The 25,055-nt window shown below is 32.3% G+C and overlaps 1 protein-coding gene across 1 annotated transcript; it reads right to left on the bottom strand.

Annotated features, from left to right (window-relative positions):
* Positions 1-189: 189 nt before the first annotated feature.
* Positions 190-14,680, bottom strand: LOC100872593 (LIM/homeobox protein Awh). The gene is made up of 4 exons (XM_086913475.1): positions 14,345-14,680; positions 7,785-8,107; positions 1,776-2,230; positions 190-1,434 (listed from the first exon to the last, which is right to left on the bottom strand). Exons 1-4 carry the CDS (start codon positions 14,348-14,350, stop codon positions 1,226-1,228), a joined length of 993 nt encoding a protein of 330 aa, XP_086769601.1. The 5' UTR covers positions 14,351-14,680; the 3' UTR covers positions 190-1,225.
* Positions 14,681-25,055: the final 10,375 nt, after the last annotated feature.

Raw genomic sequence — 25,055 nt, 5'->3', positions numbered from 1 at the left:
GCATGATATATGTAATATAAAGAAAGCATGAATATATTTTTATAGGTTATAATACGGATTGAATATATTTAAGTTGTATTTTAGAAATATTCATAAAAGTTCAAAAGCACGAGTAATCTTTTTCTAGATTTACGAAAAGTTTTTAAGAAACATAGAGAAATGTAGGATCGAAAATAATAACTAATGATATTAACAGTAAAAGACATTTTTATTATTAACAGTACGGTTTACAATATTGCGCTATGAGTGTACAATATAGGGAATGATATCAAATACTCATGCACGATTCTTTTTGAAATTTATATACAAAAGCTACGGGATATGTATATGTACAATTTTATCTTAAAAATAAAATACTTTATAAGAGATGTGTAAGAATTTAATGAATACTAATGAGTGTAACAATTTTTATCGCTAAAAATGAGACTTATCGTTATTTAATCATACATTCAATATGCACTATGATTTTAAAAATTAAAAATAAATAAAGAATAAAAATTATTAATAGAATTATTAAAAAAAGTTGAAATTATGCAAATGTTAATTTGAATAATTATTTGACCTTGAGAAATAAAATTTATAAAATAATTTCTAATTGAAAAATATAAGATTTCTATGAACACATTTAAAATTGTAATTCTAGTTTTTGTTTGATTGCACTTTTGACGAATAAAACACCTGTTAAAACGAAAAAAAATCATAATGAGAAATCAGTCGTGGGAGTTAATCGAAATGGAATAAATAATTAATTCATTTCGTTTATTTCTATCCTAGAATCCTCATCATAGAATCCTATCCTATCCGTAGTATCACTTTTACTTTTTTTTACTCGTTTTAAACAATTTGTTTTTGGTATGTACAAAAAATAGAGAACATTGAAGAATTCAAAGAGGATTAATATTTCAATTTTTCATAAAGTTCCATCATAGATTCATTATAAATTTTATCTTCTTTTTTTTGCCAAATTTACATCATATTTAAATTTAAAAAAATCATCGTGTACTAAAATAATTATAAAAATATCAAAAATTTCCACTAATTATAAATCAAACTATCCTCTTTGAAATCCACGAATTTTATTATTCTTTTTTTGTTCTCTGAATCTTACGAGATCAATGTTTTAAAAGATTTTAATAGGAAACTTTTTATCTTAAAAAAATCAGAAATGTCTTTGAAACTTGGAAAATTTGAATTTAATCACCGGTTTCAATTCTTGGACGAAGTTTTACCCTGTTTGATGACAGAACTGAGCTTGAAGGTGATTGGGTGTTGTTGGGGTTAGAGGTGTCAGAGGGGTGAGAGGTGTCAATGGACTGCCAGGACTTTCACTTCCTGCACTACCACCCTGATATCCTCCCAAATAGGCGCCTACCATGTTCACGCTGGTTGAGTATAATTCTACTGGATGATGTTGCATCGGTGGTGAATGGTGCACTAAATTTTTGGATGCAAGTATTAAAATAAAATTTCTAATGATTTAATTTATTAAACATTTTATTTTTTTTTTCAAGAAAATAATATCTTTTATATTCTCTATTTCAACATTACCATCATATTTTGATTATTTTAATTATTTTATTTTACCCCAAATTGCATTGTATTAAATATTTTGTGAAAAATTCTTATTACATTTTATATTACTTGTCATGAAAAGAATTTTTGCAAAAGCAACAAAATTACAGTTTAATTCAATTCAAATTCATTCCAAATATATTGATCATTTTTTGCGACATAACACAAGATAAATTCAAAGTATAACGAAAAGATCTACTCACTTTGAGTTTTGATTTTCCCACTGTGCTTCTTCTGCCTGGCTCTCGAGTTCTGAAACCATACTTGCGTCACACGTTTGCTCAACCCCGTAACATGCGCTATTCTCTCGAGATCTTGGCCATCAGGATTACTGTCTAACTGAAAGTTCGCTTGCAAAACCGATAGTTGCTCCTCCGTAAAAGTCGTCCTGACCCTCTTCGTCTTGCTACCTTTCCCACCGTGTTCAGAGTCGCAATCCTCCGAGGACGAGGTATTGTTTCCCTCCACCACGTCGAGATAGTGAGCCTTGCAGAGCAATCTGGCGTCCAGGAGGGCGAACTGCTCTCCGGTGGAGAGTTGACGGGAACATGCGTCGCAAGCGAAACAAGCCAAATGATACACCCTTTCCCTGGCCCTTCTCACCCAGTCGCCGGCGCCCACGCTTCGACCGCATTTCGCGCATTTGGCACCGAACGTTCTGAAAATTGAGAGAAAATTGATATTTAAAGATCTAAAAAAGAAGAGTTAAATTACAGAAATATGAATTCTTCGCAATTTATATTTTCAAAATGAAAATCTTGTTTTCATCTATATCTATCAGTATTCCACTATTTCGTAAGAAAATTACAATTAAATTGATACGTGATTTGAGGAAAATTATTAAATGCATTGAATTACTACTCGAGCGACAAGTAGGCTTGCAAAAAGCAAGAATCCAACGAGGAAAGGGAACGAGTTTCAAGGTGCTATTTTGGTCAAGATTGCAGGTTCATTCAGGACCTCCGTGCACGAGAATCCGACGGTCCTGTCCTCATTAACATACTACTCCGCCACTCGCTTGTCCTTTGGAAGCGCGTCACAAGCGCGAGCCATGGTTTAAGGGTCGCTCGACCTCTCGCGATTTGGTCGGTAGATTACGTCGAGATTATCTCGACGTCTCAGTCCCAAGCCTTCTCTCGCCCTACAAATGACTCGAGACCCTTTGAATTTTAGCCGCCTCGACACCAGGAAACGGATCACACATTTACGACTGTTGGTTTCGAAGTGATAGATATACACGAGCGATTTCTGGCTACCAATTACACGAAAATCGATATATCTTTTAATGAGATCTTATACGAGATCTTATAGAATCTACTAAAGATAATAAAGATTAGTGTAAACGATTGATATTTTGCAAAATATTCAATATTTTATCTCTTGAAAGAAATTAATTAATATTTATATACGTTTCTAATAATTTATCTTTAATGTAAACTTGCAAAAATATCACTTGATACTAAAAGAGATTTTTTTTTTTATAAATAGTTAATTCCACTACTAGTTGATAAATTATTTGAATATAAATAATTTGTTCATCGCTAAGAATTTAACTAAGAATTTTGCTACAACAAGATGAAGAATACGAGATGTATAAGCGGTAGATGAAAACGAAGAATGGATCGAAGGATTGGTTATTGTATGGAAAAATATGGTAAGCTACGGAAGGATTAGTTGGTTCACGAATTGCACCGTCACCGTCGCATCCAAGATATTTTTGGGCATTATTGGTTATGGTGATCGTGCACAGGGCACTCCTAGAAGCGCATGCGCGTTCCTAACGAAACATCGAGACCTGACTTTGCATATCATTTCTCACTTCTCGAAATTCTATTCACGAATGCTACAAATTCTTGAATGTAGCATTTTTTTATTGCTTTATAAAACTTGAAATTGTTCCAACAAATCGAAAATTTCTAATTAAAACTTATCGTATCACGATATATTTTAAATAACACGAACTTTAAAGATTAGGTTAGATAGCATACCGTCTCCACGATATCTTCACAAATTATTTTCTTAACCACACCAATTGAGTCATTTAAGATATTTTGCGATCCGGGACACCACTATTTTTCTTTCAGAATCAGCAAAGTGCAAAAAATAACGCGATTTTTCAATTCTATGTTCCTCATAGAACTCGTGAACGTTCGACGAAGTGTCATTAGCATAAATAGTGGCGCCACCCTTTTCTTTTTTGCCGCGTTTACGTCGGATCAAGCGTGGGCAAAAGAGAGGGGACAGGGGAGAAGAGTGGAAGAGCACCGTGTAACCAGACCAGGAGAACTGGTATTGGGTATCTATAAATCTTCAGGGCCGTACATCGGCTACCAAACGACCCCGCCCTAATTTATTCATTTGTTCTTCCACATAGGCGGGCCCTATAAGTCAACAGGGGATTAAGTCGGCCGCTATCCGACCTCTGCACAGTAGAGAATTCATGATCCCTCCTTACACCTCCGTTCTTCGTTCAAATGCATTCGATTCTCGCACTACGTAGCCAGATCACGATCGCTATCTTCGATATCATTGGAGATGTAAATGGATCGCGTGATAAATTATAAAATTCGCAATATTTTACGATTGAATTATCGTTCTCCATAAAAGTACGATATTCGTGTGCATGATGACATTTACGGTGAAAGAGTATTCTGAATATAAAAGAAAAGTAGAAATTTTTTTATTATCTGAGAATTGACATGTTTTGAAAAGTAAATTTTTCAATTGAAAGAATATTATAAGAAGATTAAGAGAAGAATATTAGAAAATTTGTATAACTTTAAAAAATATTTAGAGACTTAAATTTTCTTAATTTTTCAGGTATAAAGAATATATATTAGCAACAATAAATTTAAAAGAATCGTCGAAGACAATTAATTCATCGTTATTTGACAGTTTATAATGAGAATTATATAGTAATAAAATTAAATAAACGTAATTACATTTAATTAGTTCTAACCGCAGGGTCTTTATAGTTTATCAAGAATTTTTACGAGAAGTTGTATATTTATGAAGATTAGAAATGGTAAGTGACCTGATATAACAATAAATTATATTCGTAAAAAAAATTTGTCAAAACAATCGTGTCTTTTTATTAATTCCAATATCAATTTATCATATCTTTGTAATTTCAGATTCGTATACTTGAAATTATCGACCCCCCTGGTATGTTTAGGAAATCATCGAAATCACGACAGTAGGCAGAAAATGTAGATTACCTCCGGGTCGCGGAGCATCGTGCATCTCGAATTCGATACCTTTCTCAGGAGAGTGTAGGCATTCGCATTTAAGTGCCATTAAGGCAGAAACGATAAGGTCGTGATTAAAGCAGCGGCCGATTCGGTGTCGCGGAGCATCGGCCACACTGAATTAAGAGAACCGGAATTCCGACGCTCTGGCATCGCTAATAGAGCGATTTCTGCTTCATTCCGCTCGTTTGAAATTCGTGTTCTTTGTCGCACTCTATTTTTTTTTCTTTTTTTTGATTCATGAAAAAACGATACCCGCGAAAGAAATCGCAGCAAAAGCAGAGAATAATGGCGAATATTTATTAATTTAAAAGATTAATCTAAAAGACACCCGTTCATCGGTTGAAAAGCACCGACACACGAGGGTGGACCAAAGAGAAAGAATCACAGCTGGTTTCGAACTGCCTTACGAGGCGAATTCCTTAGTCCAACACTGGCAGTCTTTGCTCGTGGCAATGGCAACCACGCACACATGAATCGATATTTTCGTGATCTTTAATAAAAAGTATCGAAAATATTAAGATAAACGAATAAAATTTTTATTATAAAAGAAAACAAACAAAAATCGTGTATTTAAGAATTCACTATCGATGCCGCATTAATTGCAATTTTTAATTATAATTAAATTTGTCTCAATTTAACATTATTTGCTGCCCAATTATTAATAGAAACGAAAGAAAAAAATCTAAATTTGACAAATTTATACAAGAACAAAACTATATGAACTTAATACTTCGCAATAATTAGGTTAAATTATTAGACTACAGGAACCTATAGATTTGAAAATATTCGCGAATATTCGAGAGCTTCGATCAAAAATATATTTTTTTTACCTTCATGGGCTTGTAATGAGAAAATGTCAGTTGAGATGTCCTTTATTCGTTTCCAACCTCACGTCACAAGGTGACTCGCAGCTCACGCGCGAATATGCGAGGTTACACGTATAAATCCGAAGATGTGAATAGCCGACTGTGAAGTGCGTGAGGTCCAAAGAAGAAAAAAAAAACGAAAATTAAAAAAAGACTACATCGCAAGACATTAATCACCCACTGGCGAACATCTCGAATATGCGACTAAGAATATCTGTTCGTATATCGAGAATATCTGTACCCACGTGACAACCACGTGACTCGAATAGAGTCTTTTTTTAACAAAATAATCGTAATCACGTTTTTCAATTTTGGTCTGTTTAAATCTGCCAATTATTATTTTTAAAAGTAGATAGATTTTTTTTGATACGATGATTTATTTAACAAATTATAAAGAGGAAGTATGAAAAAAATCTTACGTGTCTATGGGTCGAATTAAAGATAGATCGAAAGTCGAATATGATAGATCGAAACTTTGCGAAATCTTGAAAGCCACAATCCTTTTTAAGGAATATCTATTTCATCAAAAATCAATTCAGATTTATGAATAATTATAACAATATAATAATTTTTGCATGCAAAAAATTTTTTCCCTTTCTATTTCTAGATTAAAATCGCTAGATGGCGATTCATATCATTTCATGTTTTACCCTAGAACGAATTGGCAATCGTGGTTATAAGAATTAATTGTAATACATTCCTATCAAGTGGATTCTATAACCTTAATTTATGCAATACTTTTTACTTTTAAATATTCTATATTGTAATTTAAATACATAAATATGAACGAATGAACGATTTATACCTTTGATGATAGAAAAGGTAAGCCACTGAAACCATTTTGGCGAGTCACGAAATCGTAATTCAGAACGATATCCTTTAAAATCTATCCCAAAGGACTTGTACGAATCTTTTGAAACTAGCTTGCTCGACAGGGTGCCTGAGATATCTATTATTCCAATGTCAGCGTACTGTACAACAACTGTTCCGTAAGTTGAACAAATGATCGTTTCTTCCAGGAGCTCTCGAATAGTAGTCGAAAAATGTCCTCTTAAGCTTGGCTTTGCTCGCCGATTACGTATCAGTGGGGTGTCTCTATCGATTTCGATCAGTTATGAATATTATTGGATTCATCGATAATACTTCGTGTTGCTTCTGGATCACGAGACGACTGTCCCTCTTAGTCGATTATGGATCGCAACTGAATGATGGAACGCTTTGGTTTGATGAACGAGGTATAGTCAAATTTTTCTTAGTAGTTCGAATCTCGAGAAAATGTAAAATGTTTAAATAAAACAATTTAAAAATTAAATAAAAAATACAATGATTCTAAACAAAATTAATATTTTTTCAATTTAAGGTTAGATTCAGCTATACGAATGAAAGAAAGTAAATATTGTGATGGAAAATTGATTTAAGAATATTTTATGCTGCACAAAACTTGTTTATTTAAGCAAATGAAAAAGGGAAAAAATGTTACTTAAATCCACAGATTTATAAAAAAAAAAAAAAGAAACAAATTATACCATTTGATAAACAGATTTTTCAATGATTGCACTTATGATTAGAATCAACTAAATATATGGATTACAAATTTGAACTAATCTAGCCAAATTTGGATAAAAAAAGATGAACATCTTCAATTAATTATTTTGCACATGTGGATTTGAATGTTTATAAAACAAAATATCTCAAATGAATACAAATAAATTTAATTCTCTATATTGCCATGTGCAAAAAGAATATATATATATATATTATATTGATTCCTTTTTCAAATTTTAAATTAGAATTACATTCTTATATTTAATTACTATAGCATTTTTACTTTTTTATATTAAATAGTTCATTTATTGCACCTTAATAATTTTTAATTAGTAAGTATTTAAATCAACATAAAAAATTGAAATTCAATTATAATTTGAATTCTTATAATTAAATAAAAATCAAAAATTATAGAGGATTAATCAATTTTATACAAAAAGGCAATATAAATCACGAGACTCTAAGAACACAAGTTTCCTAATAATCTAAGAAATAACTAAGATTAAAGCATGAGAAATAAATAGAAACCAGTCTTACAAACCGTACGTACAAGGCGTAGTCGTGTCTGCAATAAAGCCGCATCCCTCGAAGGAAACAGGAGTGCTGATCGTGCAGTGGTCTAGCACAGGCGCAACATTTCAGACATCTGGAATGCCAGGTACGACCCCCTACACAGAGGACAGTGCGCTCGCGTACGCTTTCCCCGCAACCACCACAGTCCATTTCCATTCCATCGTGACTGTCGTTAGTCGTAATATTGGCACCGGATTTTTTAATATTTGCCACATTATTATTGTTTGTGTTGATGTTGTTGTTGTTATTATTTGAACAAAGGATGCCGTCCGTGCACTCTGTCTCTGTTTCGATCTCGGTCTGAAATAGATTATTGTTATTTATTAATTTATTGTTTTAGGAAATTTATATTAAGATCTTCATAATTTTTTTAAATTTTGCATTATGCATGAAATATTCTAGTGTGAAAAATTTAAATTATTAAAGTTAAGAAAAATAAATAAATATGGTATGATTCAAGATTTAATTATTAGAAATTTTTGAGATTTGAAAATTTAGGAATAGCAGTCTTAAATTTACTGTTATGAATTTTTTAAATTTATCAATAATGCTATAATTAAAACATTTGACATTTTAATTTGTCTCTTTGCCATTTATTTATAAAGAATTTACATAAAGAATAAGTATATAAAACTGATATTCTCAACAAATTTATGAAAAATTCATAAAAATTCATTGTTTAAAATGTTAAAATAGGAAAGAGAAGTAGAATGTACATAGATAGTATTAACAAAAAATTTCGAAAATATAAGAAATAACTCTCTTAGACAACTTAATTAACAAAGCAACCAACCCAGAGGAACCAGTTTTGCCTACAATACTATTCTCTGCTAATTTTTCATCTTCTCACGTGGTTTACAACCTACGTGCATACATCCATTATCTTCCACTCTCTTAAGTTCTGCAAACATCTTGTACAAACCAACACAAACACAATTCCTTCAATAAACCTCTCAAACAGCTGCTACAAGTCACTGCACAGTGTCATCGTGCAATTTACCACCACGGCCATGTTATATCAAGTTATTATACGAATTGTGAAAAAGAACACCATCCACGGTATTAACGTTATTAGAAGCGAGGATTTGTTGACCAGTGAACCAGCATGCTCGATCGATTCATAAAAATGTCAACTTGTACGAGCAAAGTCTGCGCTATATTTCATACAAGTAAATTTGAATTTTCTATGATCTAATAAAAATTATACAATCACCTTATCTGTGACTTATCATATAACGATGATAGCATATCATTGATACAAAGTGTTCGCAAAACCATCGAAAATATCGAATTCTTATCATTTATTCCTAAATAATATTTTTATAAAAAGAGATATGCAAGACTTAGTCGTGAGAAATATCATTTTATACCATGCATTCACGTTAGACTGTGTAACCATAAATTTCTCGTATATGGGAATCAAAATTTTTTCATCTGATTTCATAGTTATGACATGCAACGCACTACGACCGTTTCCGGGTATGGAATATACGGAAAGGTTGGCTGCGGGCTCCAAATCTCAATTAATACTCGGCAAAGTGAAATAATAAACGAGCGGACGGCCGCCGGCTGATAAATGATGCCGCTCTGGGCATGATCCCTCCTCGACCAGCGGCTTGCACCAATGTTCACGATTCGCATGACTACGCACACATCGTGCATCGAATGTGCGTGCACGCGAAACGACCTTTAGGAGAGGCGCAAATTTGTTCATTGTGGGCCTCTTGAGATTTAAGCGACAGACACGCCCCTAGGGGCCATCCATAGAGCTTCCTTTTAATTGAACGCGTAACGTGGTAGAAATTTTACAAATTTCGATATTGGTTTCTTTCATTTGAGATTTTTAATCTGAGGTGTTGAAAAATATGAATAAATAATAAATATAAAATATTTTATCGCTATGCATATTTTTTAAATTATTTTTGTTGAAAATTGTAAGAATGGTGAATCTAGAAAATTTTTATCTTGAAATAAAATTTTGTTATTTTTTTTATAGATATTATTATATTAAAGTGCAGAAAATATTTTTTAAAAGAATTGTAAATTTATTTTTTGCAGGTTTTGTACGATTTATTAAGTAATTAAGATATCTCTACTGATCCTTAGATCAGTAAAGTCTCTTTTAGAAGTTGAAAATGTATGTTTTCTATGCCATTATTTAAATTTTTAAAATTAAAATAATCATAACAATATTATGAACATCATACGTTAATAATATCTGAAATAAGAACTTCAGGAAAAATTTCAAAAATAATTTACGATTCAATAAACTATCTGAAACTATTGCTTCAAAACTAAATTTGAAACGGATCTATGAATGGGCCATGTTCAAGAAACTAATTGATTGAATGCACGAGAGATATCCCGGCCTTCTCTCGTTTAATTAATTAGGCTCGGTCGTGAGAGTAATCGAGGGATCTCTTCTCATCGCCAACTATAAACCGGAAAGAGGTTTCTATAAAATTAACCGCGCAAAAACTTTGAATATCGTCCGTAAAATTTACGAACTATATATTAATTTACATGAATATAATATTGGGAAAGATTTATCGTTCGATTCAATAATTGGATTGTTAAATTCGAAAAATTTGTTAATAATCTTAAATCGAACGATCTGGCAAAATTATCAAGTAGAATAAATCATAACTCTAAAGTATAAAAAATAAATAAATAAATAAAAATTAAAGAGTCAAAAAATATGTTTTACGAACATGTTTAAAAAAAATCAAAACTTCTTTCTATTTCAAAAACTAATTTTATAGAATCTATCTTTTGCACATTAAATTTTAAAAAAAATTAAAGGCATTATATTTATAATAACACTAAATTTCCCAATAAAATTTAATATTTCAAAAAAAAGAATTGTATTCTTTCATAAAAGCATAATCATCGATTAAAATTCATCCTTCTAATTGTCGTTCATTAGTTAAGAACTGCTTAAAACAACCTGTGTAAGTAAGTACTAGAGTTTCGACTGCGATTAATTGACAATCGAACGACACGATGCAGCTGATTTGTCTTTTTTCTTTCTTTCTTTCTTTCAGTCCAGTCTCTCTGTTGTTAGAGGAGCAGAGAATAACAGGGAGATAAAAACAACGAAGGGAAAGAGAGAAAGTCATTGTGAGTGCGTAGAGAGATAAACGCAAAGATAACGCGTATCTGATCTGTATGCAATTTTTTTCTTATCGGTGTGTCATGACACACGTGCTCGTACTTATATACCTGTGCGTTATACAAGTGCGTATATGTAAGTATAGGTTATGTCGGACTGTTTTACCTCGATAATATTAATTGGTACACGAGTAATTCACAAAGGTTATTGTTCGACCCAGCATGCAATCAATGAGTTAATTACATTATGTCTTTCGATTTATTCTATGTTCATATATTTATTTCTTTTTTAACTGGACAATACATGAAACTTGTCTTGTGTCACGTTTTAATCAAAATGTATACAGATATAATGAAACACAATAATATAATTTCAGAAAATAGCAACCAGAGACCTCTTGCGTATTAATTTAAAACTAATAGTATTAATAATTTAACAAGTTATACAAAATTACTCAAAAATAGGTTAAAAAGTCAGAAATCAGAAACTAAATCAAAAAAAAAACAAGAATTTCAAACGAAAATCGAATCAATTTCGATCGAGAACAATTCTTCCTAATAATTCTTTTATTTCAACCAAAATGAAATGTTTCAGTTATTTCGTTAGAATAGCAAAAATTATACATGATGCGCGACACGTTGTATTAATCGACGGTGTTATGTCGAAGAGAAACGTGGTTCGATTTCTGAAGGAAGATCGAAATGCCAGAAGGTATAAATCACAGGTGGGAAGTTCAACTTTGCCTTCGGCAGATCATAAATCAATGACCGTCCAGTTAAACGTGAAATGATTACTGGCCGACGGTAAAAAGAGTGACAAGGAGAGAAAGGATAGAGAGAGGAAAATGAAACGAAAAAAGACAAGACTATGTAGTATCTTCAAAATTGGCTGTCGTCGACGTTGTCTTTCTCGAGGTGTCGGTTGTGCAACGGTTGTCTTTTTTTCGACGATTCTTTTCTTCACGATTCTTGAAATAATTCGTGTACAGAAATTCACGCGTTCAATGGTCGCGTATTTAAGTCAACAATGATGGATCGAACAGAGATTTTATGATTTGATGGTAGAATATGATAAAATTTTCTTCATTGAACAGATATTTTATTATACATAATATAGTAATTATAATATGTAAAAAATAAATCGAATAAAATTTTTTCAGTTCTGTTTTTAATTTTCCCATTCATTGAAAATTGAATATTCAATCAATTATTCAGGCATTCATGCAATAGTTAATTTAAAAAAAAATTTTAGTTAAATAAAAAAATTTATTCCAATTTATTTCATAAATCATTTTTTTTCTGATTGTATTTCTGATTCATATCTGTTTTTTTTTTTCATATGTTCAATATTCTTTATTTTTTATTTTTTTGTTTTCTTTTCAATTTTATTATTCCACATATTTATTAAAAAATGTTCATATATAGCTGCTGATTTATTGCAACGTTAAAATATTACTGTCTCGAGTTACTTATTTGCAGCTATTAAACCTAAATCGTATTTATCATAAATTTCTATTATCACGTAATAAACTACACGACGAAAATATTGAATAATACCTACTTGAATGTTGCATTATATAATTGCAGTTCATTAATTCCATTGTTTGAGAACGAGACATTTTCACGCTTCGTCTGTCAAATTTAATCTCGAAAGTGTGTATTCAATACGATGATAAAGATTATACAAATATTCAATTTTCCCATATTGTTGATTCCTGATTATTTGTCAATCGTAATTCTCCACAATCTTATTGTTTCAAGCGTTAAACCATAAAATAGGTATTCAAATAATAAAGTAGAACATTCATTATCCTAATATTTATCTTGTTAATTGAATAAACAATATGTTCTAACAACAGATTCTATTTTTAAATTACATATTAATTAATTACTAATTAATTTTAATTAAATATTTTTTATTAAATATACTTATATGTAATGCTTTCATTATAAAAATTTTTCTATGAAATTAAAAAAAAGTTAGAATTTTAAAATTCTCATAGATTTTTCCATAATAAATCTATCGAAATAAGTTATTATTGATATCTGTATTCATTAATTTCGAATCTAAAACATTCAATAATTGAGTATAAAATTAACAATAATAATTAATCAAATATAATAATTTTAGTATTTAAAAATTAAAATTATTATTCGTTTAAATATTATTAATCATTTTAAAATAAATGATCGTAAAAAATATGAATATCAAAGAATTTTTTAATTATACAATGATTACACAACAAAAGAATCGGTGTCAAAAGAAAGAATAGAATGAAACATTTCAATGATCATAGGATTTTGTAACGGGATTCCTGGTTTACGATCTACAAAAGGCGAGTCCACAAAATTCAGGAGGTAATTTACAACAGGTCAAAATTCGTCGTTTCTCTTCAAATATCCTGAGAAACTGTTTCGAAAGAAAAAAGAAGGATGCTTCTTTCCGAAAAATTCGACTAATAATTCGATTAATAATTAATCTAATAGATCTGAATAAATTATATCACATATACTGAAATTATTTTCAATTTCAAAAAAAATTTTTTTGTTAATCACAATAACAACAAGCATAATAATACATTTCCATATATTATATCAAACATATCGATAAATATCGTTATAATTTATCTTACACGATTCCAATTTCAAAATCTACAAGTATCTAATCTTATAAGTCAGTTAATACCAAAATCAAATCTTCATTGAAATGAAAAAAATGAATTCTTCGATCGATGTTTTTCGTAGGTGGATCTCCAAAGAATGTAATCAACGAGTAGTTAAGAAGAATAATAGGAGTCATTTTTTATTGACCAGCACTTCGAGGCGACGGAGATGAGCTGACAAAATGAGAAATGCCAAGGTGAAGAGGTCAAACGGACCTCACTATCGACTACTGGACACCTAAGATCCTCGTATACATTCGTCACTTGGCTACATGGATGTTTAATGCCACAGGTGAGTACCATTCCTAATGATTTATCGTGCCTTATATGTTTCGCCAGTGATTGTAAATAATTTTTCGCAATATTTTAAAATTATCTCAGTCTGCGTGTCAATCCGTTTCGAAAAATTTTTTTTTTTTCTTTTTGTTGAGAAAATGTTACTTCTCGAAGTTTGAGTATTTTATACCTGACGTTTAGTGTATCGCAATAGTAGTAAAATAATAGAAATGTAATATAGTTGAAATGTTCAAAAAATTGATAAAATATTTAAATGAATCTCAATTATAGAATATTATTCGAAAATATAGAGTTTCGAAAAAATAAAATATATAAGTTATGTCATACGATTAAATTAACATCATAAGAAAAGAGTAATCATATCATATAATTAAAGTATTTATTTCTCGAAAATCTTAATTAATTTAGTTATTTCTTCTTTCCTAATTCTCAAATCTTAAAACTACTAAAATTTTAATCTACTCACCTTCATCTTCCTTCGTTCCAGAAATTTTTGAATCTCATAAATTTCCTCTTTCCGATTCCATAATCATCAAACAATGAAAAGAAAGTTTCTTAAAACAAATACACGTGCTACAATATTATACCCTCCATTCACGAAGTCCGTATTCACATCACTCGATCCATAATCGTGAAACTGAAACTCGCGCTTCAACGATTCAACCCTTTGGAAAATAAATTTAATATTGAGAAAAACTAAAAACAATCACAAAAAGCAAAAGAAAAGATATTGTTGATCAACTGGAAGATCGAATAGGATCACACAAAATATCCTGTCCCGATCCGTGGCCCGGGAAAGACTGGCATTCTCGATTCTGCCCCTTCCACACGATCGTTCGTTCACATACACGTTCGCTCGATTCTTTGCACAGCTTCTACTCTATGCATTCGCTTGTCCATATATGTATATGATTTGAGTATGTGTACGAGATGCAGCAACGTGGAGGGGATTCGTGTTGCGTGACTCGACTCGGGGTTGTTCGTGGCACTAGGTGGCACAGAAATGATGCTTTTCAAGACGAAGACTTCTGAAACGAGAACGAAGCTCCGCCTATTAGAACACGCCCATGTTCCGTGCGCTCCACTGGAACCCCTGCTATCGTAAAGTTCCGAGGTCGATAGAGTGGGGGCAATCGCGATTCTCTGAAAGCGAATCACACGGGAATGGAATTTCTGCGGGCAACGTGTTTCTCGTAGCGGTGTCAACTCTTCCTATTTTATTTTCTTTTCTTTCTTTCTTTCTTTCTTTCGATTCCGTCTCTCACTTTCTATTTCTTTCCGCTTCTTTCGTCATCTTCTTTGAAGTCTTCTTATATTTTCTTATGAAGTTTTCTCGTATTTATAGTTTTCGTTCTTTTCCATTCTTTTTTATTCATTCTAGGATTATTTGTTCTTTCTTAGAGTTTTAAGAATCACGTTTTTTCTGGTCGTTTTTTCTTTTGTTCGTTTGAGAAATATTTTCTTTTTTTCTTTATTGTTCTCGTATTATATTTATTCTCAATTTTTATTAATTCTTATTTTGGAAATTACTTGCAGTTGTAATCAATCATTTCTTTATAAATTATTTATGTTTAATTGTTTATCACGTTTATAGTTAAGGAAATATGCTTTAAAAAAAATTCATATAGATATTGATATTATTCTGCTTTTATAGAATGTTGATTATTCCGCTACATATACATAATCAATACCTCCTCGATTTCCTGAAACATTAACACCTGTATGTGACAATCAAGTGATTACGTGTACTCTTCGAAAAATTATCCATCAATCATGCTCATAAAGTTTTTTTTTAATAATCGATAATATATATCAAATGTCACGTATTGGAAATTACACAATTCATGAATCATGCAAATCACTTCGAGCAGGAAAAAGAATAATTTTATCGTTTTATTGTTTTCGATAAATGATTTTAATACAATTGTCATCAATAATACAATTTGTAAATCATATGTCTCAATATATAATTACATCTAATTACATCTATCATAGAGAAAGAGAATTTCTAATTATTATTCTAGTAAGTAATAATTATATATAATTATATATAATTAATAAACATTTTATAATCTACTTTATAGATTTATAAAGTCCCTAGTCACAGAAAAAAACACTAGATCAGAATAGTATCTATGATTAAAAAACTTCTGTTCTCTAAAGCAAGATCAAAACTTGTGACTCGGTTAAGCGTTTAGTTACGGTTTACCCTCAGACGGTCCACTATCCCCTTCCAGCATATTTACGTGTGGATATATATTTTATATTCCCTCCGTTCCTTTTTATTTTCGATGAGTTTGGGTTCTCGAGGAGGTTCGAGCACCTGTTTGTATTTCTGCTCCGCCGACACATAAATCATTCTCGAATGGACTAACGCCTTTTATCACTGCTATATCCCTCTCCCTTGCATCATCCTCTTCTATCGAAATGATGCGAGTAGATACATAGACGTATATATACGAGGTCCTAGATTCGTATACGCCCACACCTAAAATGAATATGAATTTTTTTTTCGGTTTCGGAACCCGAGGAAAACTGTCAAACGGATTTTCAGCTCTACCGTCTTTTTATTGCCATTCTATCGATGTGCGCGCGTCATGCCCGTGCATTCGTAAAATCCATTATTTCTTGAATTATATGCCTCGAAAAGGAAAAAAGGTATCGATAGAAATAAGAGTTTGTACGCTCGGATTACGTCCATCAGATAATCGTTTAACATATTTGCTATCACATATCATATCCTTGTTCATTCGACGGATATTACTTTAATTTTTGATGAAATTTTTATTCAAAATGTTTATGATATAATAGTTATAATGGCATAAGCAATTACATTTATTCATTAAATTATTTTTATTTTTTTCATATTGTATAAAAGTATAATACTAACCTATAAAGAGGCTTCAATCGGTGTTCATATTTATTATCAATTCTAACATGTAAATACTGATTACTTTCAATATTTCTTTTTTTTAAAAATATCAAAGGAACAAGAAACGAATTCTCTTCATTTATCGTCACATTCCTCCAGTCTCCAAGATGTACCTAATATTTTCGAGATAAATGCGCGTTATATATTTTCAATGGAATCACGATACGCCCTCTATTTGTTAATATCATCGTAGACGCGTGTGCGCATGCTTGCGAATCTCGCGCGTGCAATCGCAACGTGATACGGACGTATAGGTTAAGTGTGTAAACGTTCACGCGTGCGAGAAGAAGCAACAGGGGCCATGGTACCCGCGATCGGCAGGATATGGGCCATTAGTAACGCTTACCCGGCATAAAGCGAGAAAAATGGCGGTCGAATTATTCCGCTAGTGGGACCGAAAACGAACAAAGGTCCCTACCTCGCGAGGACACGCGGAGGATCTTTCAAAAAGGAACCACGGGGTTCCAGCGATGCCGATTCTTACTAAGGGGACAACCGTCGCATTAATCGATACTATCGAGAATCTTGTTTCGCGATCGATGTCTCTTTCTCTTTAAATAATAAGTGCATACATCGTTTATCACGATAATTATTATATATATATATATATATATATATATATATATTATAACTTTAATCTTAATTCTTTTAAGATTATCAAGAAAATATCCTAAGATAATTTTATAGATATATTGTAAACAAGGTTATAGTATAGTAAAAAAAAATGTTTTACTATTACTATTATGAATTGATGTGAATAGATACATTTGAGAATAAAAATAAAGAACTTTTCAAAAATTATTTTTCACTAATGAATATAGTGTTGAAAGTTGCTGTGGAACATAATATCCATTTGCAAAAAATATTTTTTAAAAATAACTTTTAATAGTTTTATTTTCAAATAATATTTGTATTTTATTAATCGAACATTTTTCCATATATGTAAATTAGCAATGTAAACGATATTGTAACGATAACAACATTGACAAAATAAAAAAGAATGTGAAAATCGTGAGAAACGAGGAAATGTAAATCATGTTTAAAAAGTTTCTCATTTTCTACCGAATATTCAACACGCTGGGAGGGAGTCCAAAACTCGCGGTTTCTCTTCAAACATTTTTCGAAAAATTTTCCAACGTCCAACCGGAATTATCATGATAAAAGTGGTCGTAGAGACCTGTTCACATTCAAAATCGAGGAGGTACATTGTCGCATACAGCCCTCGATACCTTATAAAAGAATACAAATTCGAAAAAGCAGTCTGACATGTCACTCGCATTGGTAACCACCTGCTGTGCAAACACGCACTGTTGTCAAAATCCGACCACACCGTAACCGACTTTCTTTCTTAGATACCTTCACATAGAACACTTGAATTTAAAGGGAACACTGATAAACCTGGCCTCGACCTAGTCTTGTATTGGCTGAAATATAAAACATTTTGTGGTTCTAATTTGATGAAGTGAAAATATTTACGATTCTCAAAATTTTTTAACGGAAAGACTACAAGATAATATAATAGAATTTCAATATTTTATTAATAGTACATATAAACATTATTTCGTTATCTCAATAATGAAGTATCATTAGCATAACAAATAATAATTAATAATGTCTAAATCAAAAATGGGAAATAAAATCTCGCAAATACAAAAATTTCATAAAAAGAGCACTTTCCAACACTAGTCGAGTTCATTAGCCAGTAACCGTATCGTTAACCTTCGTTAGCATATCCACGGCATGTCTGCGCGAATTCGAGGAATTGCTTCACAACCGGAAATTTCGCGAGATATTTATGTACAGGTGGTACAGAGGCCTGCAACTGTATCACCACGGTATAGTCCTGTAATTTCGGAATTTCCACTTTCAGAGAAGCATGGTAAAGTCGAAGAAGGAACAGGATGGAACGAGGGACTGGAAAGGAGTATATACGCAACTGTAGCAGCTTCCCCAACGTATCTCTCATCCTCACGCTCTCAGCTTCCTGCTCTGTGATCTCAGCCCGTCTGAGTTTCATCCCTCTTCAAGTTAGCTAACAGCAGGATCCTGCACAATGTAGTCGTGATTGCAAATCCGCTCGTTATCATCAAAACTGCGCCCAACCTAACGAAACCCACCCTCTTGCCTCTTCTCTCTCCATCTACTTGATTCCTCTCTTTTCATTTTTCTTCTCTTCACCTCGCCTGGACCGTTTCTGCGCCCTCTATCTTCCGTCACTTCTTTAACACGACCAAGTAAATACTTTTCAAAAAGACTAAAAAGATTTTTTAATATTTTTTTCCTTGATCAGGAATTCGAAAGTTTACCTATATTTGTGTTTCTCAACAAAAGACATATATGCTTTAAGATATAATTTGAAACTTATAAATAAACCATTTATAATTATTACTAAATAAATAATTATTGAAATATTATTATTATTAATACAAATAATAAAATAAACTTGAATTTAAAAAAAATCTAAAATTTCCAACATTGATAATATAATGAGTCTAAAGGTAACTCATTAACGTTAATTCTTTCATCGGGACTTTAAGAACTTTCGTTGGATTTGAATCCACTGGTGAGATTCAAGATAAATACAGTACAATAGTTCAATTGTTCGCAACAAGGTCATTGGAACGTCGAAATCAGAAGTATAGGAAATGATTGATCTTTGAGAAAGAAAATCACGACACAATAAAAGAAACAGTTTTGATAACGGATGCCGATCATTCTTACTCACCTGTAATAGCACAGGGTTATTTCGTCATTGGATAAGAATGTCATGAGTTTTCTTACCGTATCCCGAGGGATATGTCACGCTTGAGATCTATAATGTTTTCATAGTTACGGTACAACTTTCTTCGTGTCACTATGATGGGTCGAAAAATGATTTCTTAACAGTTATATGAAACTTAAAATTTGAACTTGATTTATTTATATTTGATACTTTTAAATATGATTTATATGAATAATGAATATGGAAATGAATATTATGAATATACGTTTGCATCTTTTTGAGAATATCATTAATTATATCTGAAGTCATAACCTCATTAAGAAGTTAAAATTTTTGTCAAAAAGAAATTCACATAGATTGTTAAGTTTTATTGAAACATTCTTTCAAATATTCTAAATTACATGGCACGTATTAAACAAGATCATAATCTTCATTTTCCATTATTTATTCATCTCATTTACCAATTATACTAATAATACATATATACACAAATCTTAACCTGTCTTACATAGTATACATAACCACGAGCACCACCTATCGTTGCTTTGACAAAGGAGAATCATCATTAATCCGAAACACAGTTCACATTGAATACAAGTGCAAGTTTAAGCGCATAGTGTACGCGTATCTCGTTTCGAATTTGTGGGGTCTGTATGATCAAACGTCCCGAGGTTTACGACGATATACGTATGCATATACGTTTCCCATTCATACAATTCACCTAGGAACAGATCTGCAAAGTGTTCAGGTGCCGTTGTACCCATTAATGATTCAGCTGAATTTCGTCTCGACACAATGATAATGTTCGCGATAATTAGTCAAGAGAAAGACCGATATAATCTATGGATGCTGTAATATACTATACCGCCAATACCGAATTTTTTTTCGTTATCAATAGATTGACATTCTGCACCGAGGCGTGGAGTATCCAATAATAATCGAACGAGTCATCTTTTTCATGGATTTGTGTGGTAAATAAAAAATCGCGGTGGAAAAATAAAACAGCGATTATTATATCATTTATACATTAAATATTTCTTTCAAAGTTTGTTTTTTCGATGAATGACTACGCAATTGTTAGAGAATAATTAAGAATTACATGAATGCTGAAGAGACATCAGAAAAATCGATTTTGGAGATTTTTAAAGAATAAACGAAGAACATATTATATTACAGGTATAAAGTAACTTTTAATTTTATTATAATATAAACTTTTCGATATAGATTAAAATAAAATTCATATTAAATATAAGTTTTAAAAAAATGAAGTAAACAAAAAATGATTGAGGTTATGACAGGTGAAAAGTAATATTAGAAACATCTGTCTAAACACTAGATGCATAAGTAAACTACTTTAATAAAATATCTTTATCTTTAATATTTTAAAACTTTAATAAAATATTTTTAAAATATTATATTTACGTAAATCGGATTACAACTAAAAATTTTGTTACATCATACACGATTTATAAAACAAGTAAAAATTAACAACGACGAATCACGCGTAACAATACGTATATGTCTATCTCCAATACCTCTTTTTAAATTCAAAAAACGAAACCACTGATTCCACATCGTCATCATCGATACCGTCACACTCGAAATGATCGCGTGGGATTGCAATTCGAATGAATCGCGAAAGAAAATCGCAATCGTCGCCGCTCTCACCGACGTTCTCCTAATAAGAGGGTGTTCGGGGGTGTAAGTCTAATATTATGTAATAGGGGCCACGTGGCAGCCGTTCAGTCCCCCGGAATCGAATTCGGTCAGACCTCGGGTCTCCGCTGTGTCGATTGTCGTAGGAGAAAGGAAACGTAGCCGCCCGTATTCCGCATAGCTACGTTGGGTTTCATCCCTCTCGAGTCAACGTTCACAATGAACTGCACCCCGCGGCAGCGGCAGCCAGTATTCAGCCTTTAATCCGATTATTCCTTTCGAATCAACGAGCACCACGTTTCATTCCCGGATCCGTGTGCCCACTTACCGAACCGATGTTCGACCTGCGCGCGTGTAATACGGGCGAGAAAGAAACGTGCCGCGCGGAAAAAATCCGTGTAATCGGTTACATCTCGATCAGAGAGACGAATCTTTCTTTTATTTACATTTCATCATGTAGGTTGGCTAGATTCGTTAAGATACGATTGCTTTTTCGAGCGAAAATTGTCGAATAGGATTTTTTTCGGGTATCGAATCTATTAAGAATTCTAAAAGAAAAGTGAGGTTAAGATACTTACTACTTATCGGAAAATATCGTTATAAGTCGAAAATGTTTTCGTAAAATATCGTTATAGGTCGAAATTACTATAGGTATGTATTAATATAATAATTTTAATATCAAAATTATCATAAGATTTATCGTTATAAATATTTGCATTATATAGATATATCATGTAATATATTCTATATATTCAATTCAGATTCTAATAATTATTTTCAATCTTTGCAAGAATTTTTTTTAAAAATTATCAAATTATTTTCCTTTTTTGACTAACATCTGCACTTTATCCTTTCCAGTTTTCAAGGTTCAGAAACGATCCAAACCAAAATACTTCAATGCATTCCAATAGAAGTACGATAATCTCTCGAGTGACAATTAAATCACCGCCATCCCTTCAATGACCATCGCGTTTCACCTTCGAATTGAGTCGTTCGCAAACGATCTCCCGCAGATCCTCGGAGAAGGGAAATACACGACTATCGAGGATAAAATAAACGAAGCGATGCGAACGTGTAATGGCAACGTGGTTCGTTCAAGAGGAAAGAAATCGGTTCGGCCGTGAAACCGCGTACGGTGAATTGGTATTTAAAAATATGCATGCCGACAGATGCGGTTTCCATGTCGCACGCTTCCACCGGCTCCCATAAATATGATAAGGCCCTATAAAGAGATATACGAGCCTATAAGCCGGTTTCACGTACCTACCAACTCGGGAAGATTCAACCGAGCTCGTACATTGCAAAATGAGGAGCAAAAGCGAACGAATGGACCAAAGATTACGCGTTAACGTTCATTAATTAGAGGGTTAATCGGTAGTAAGCAAGATACAATGTAAGGAAGATTTGGGATGAGGTCGGTGAATCCTGTTATTATGGTACACAACTTAAAAATAGTAAGTTACATATCATCTATAATGATAAAAAAAGCATCGAAGAAAACTTTTTTTATATATATATAAAAATTTACCTAATCCAAAAATTATGATTTTAATGAAACTTCGTACGTAGTTGTACAGAATATGGAATAATTATATCTTTTGGGAGAGGTTTTAGCATTTTTTTACATTTTTGTGTATAATTTTATCTAGGAATTTTTTGCAGTAGAGTGATGAAGTTCTAAATTGGATATTATAATTTAAAAGGAAACTATGCACTAAAACTTTGAGCATTGATTGCACCTCTTTATAATGACATTTTTAATAAAAAAAAAAAAAAAAATAGTTCCATATATAAACTCATTATGCTTTAAACAAATTTCATTCAAAAAAAAGCGTTCAAATACTTTCATGAGCTACTACATAGATAGATATATAATTTACTATTTTTAAACCATGTTTGCTTTCATCAGACTGTAGATTTTTACCTCATCGAGAACACCGTGAAGGGACGAACGCGAGAACGAAGGGACGCATCCCTGTCAACCCTCTCCTCTTCACCCTCGCACGGTTTTCGAACGGTAACAGGGCCTCGGTTGAATTTTCACGTATCCATCGGCGGAAAAGTAAAATGGCCGTTGGCGTGCGTACGGCCGTTGATCGATAAAAGCGTCGCGACGCTGGGCGTGTCCGTCCGTGCAAGCCGCCTCCGCAACGCCCCGCGAACCGCCGCGAGATACTCTCACGAAAAGTTTACCCGTGTCGTCGACAAACGGCGCAAGCTGCAAAAAGGCGAGGTCCTCCTGCTAACAAACTGCCGCCGTGTCCCCCTCATGTTCCTCTTCGACCTGTTTGTAGACCCCCTCCTCTTCTCCCTCGAAATAATCCTCGTCCGCTCCACGATCCGCCTTCTCGCGTCTTCCGCGAGAAACTCGGGGAGAAAATTTTTGTCGGAGAGAAATCTTCCATGGAAACTTTGATTTTTATTCCTGATATGTCTTTAAAAAAAAAAAAATCACGTAACTTCTTCTCGTAATCTGGTCGATTGTTTTTTATTTTTAAGATTTTTAAGTAGAAAGAAGAATCTCTTTCTTCTTTTCATTTTTTCTTTCCTTTCAGGTCCACTCTTTTTCTTCATTCGACCGAGTACTATGAGACAATGGAGCATCCAGGATGAAGGAGTTGACATTCATATGATTAGTGGAATGTACAGTTTAATAGAAAACTTGATAAATATCGATGGTCGATGCAAGTCTCAACTTCTTCTCATAATCTGGTCGATTGTCTTTTATTTTTAAGATTTTTAAGTAGAGAGAAGGATTTCTCTTTCTTCTTCTCATTTTTCCTTTTCTTTCAGGTCCATTCTCTTTCATTTGACCGGGTACTATAGAGACAATGGAGCATGCAGAATGAAGGAGTTGACATTCATATGATTAGTGGAATGTACAGTTTAATAGAAAACTTGATAAATATCGATGGTCGATGCAAGTCTCAACTTCTTCTCATAATCTGGTCGATTGTCTTTTATTTTTAAGTAGAGAGAAGGATTTCTCTTTCTTCTTCTCATTTTTCCTTTTCTTTCAGGTCCATTTTCTTTCATTCGACCGGGTACTATGGAGACAATGGATCATCCAGGATGAAAGAGTTGACATTCATATGATTAGTGGAATGTACAGTTTAATAGAAAACTTGATAAATATCGATGGTCGATGCAAGTCTCAACTTCTTCTCATAATCTGGTCGATTGTCTTTTATTTTTAAGATTAAGTAGAGAGAAGGATTTTCTTTTCATTTTTTCTTTCTTTTCAGGTCCATTCTCTTTCTTCATTTGACCGGGTACTATGTAGTCGCGGAGACGATGGAGCATCCAGGACGAAGGAGTATAAATGGATTAGGAGGGTCCTGCCGGATGACTAAGTTTTAGCCAGGGCAGCGCCGGCGCCAAATCCAATTTGATCTTAACGTTAACTCGATCCCGCGTACGGTTACACGGTGAATTAAACGTCGTTGACAACGTGGAGGTCTCAAAAATACTCCCTTATGGATACCTCGCCGATACAAGCCAACAAGTGGCGAGTCGATCACTTTTTTCTGCCAGAAATTTCGAGGATACTTATTTACTTATTTATTTATTGCTTTAAATTAGATACAGCAAATACAGATCACAGTAAATCATTTTGATTTTTTATAGTGCACGAATAATTAATGTGAATCATATTTAAACTGTGTAATCACACTATATAAGAATGTTCAAAATTATATTTTTAGATCCAGTCTTGTATGTAGTATACAATCTGCCATTTACTATATTAACTAGATTTTTAATCTAGAATTTGTAAAATTTCTAGAAAATTTATGATAAAATCGAAAATAATCAATGTCAATGAACATTCTTATCTATTGTTTTAATTTATAAAATCTTAATAGAATC

Source organism: Apis florea, unplaced genomic scaffold (assembly GCF_048593485.1).
Source record: "Apis florea isolate Af1SG1 unplaced genomic scaffold, ASM4859348v1 contig_3496_pilon, whole genome shotgun sequence".
In the NCBI taxonomy this organism is placed as follows: Eukaryota; Metazoa; Arthropoda; class Insecta; order Hymenoptera; family Apidae; genus Apis; species Apis florea.
This window is presented reverse-complemented; position numbering and strand designations above follow the sequence as displayed.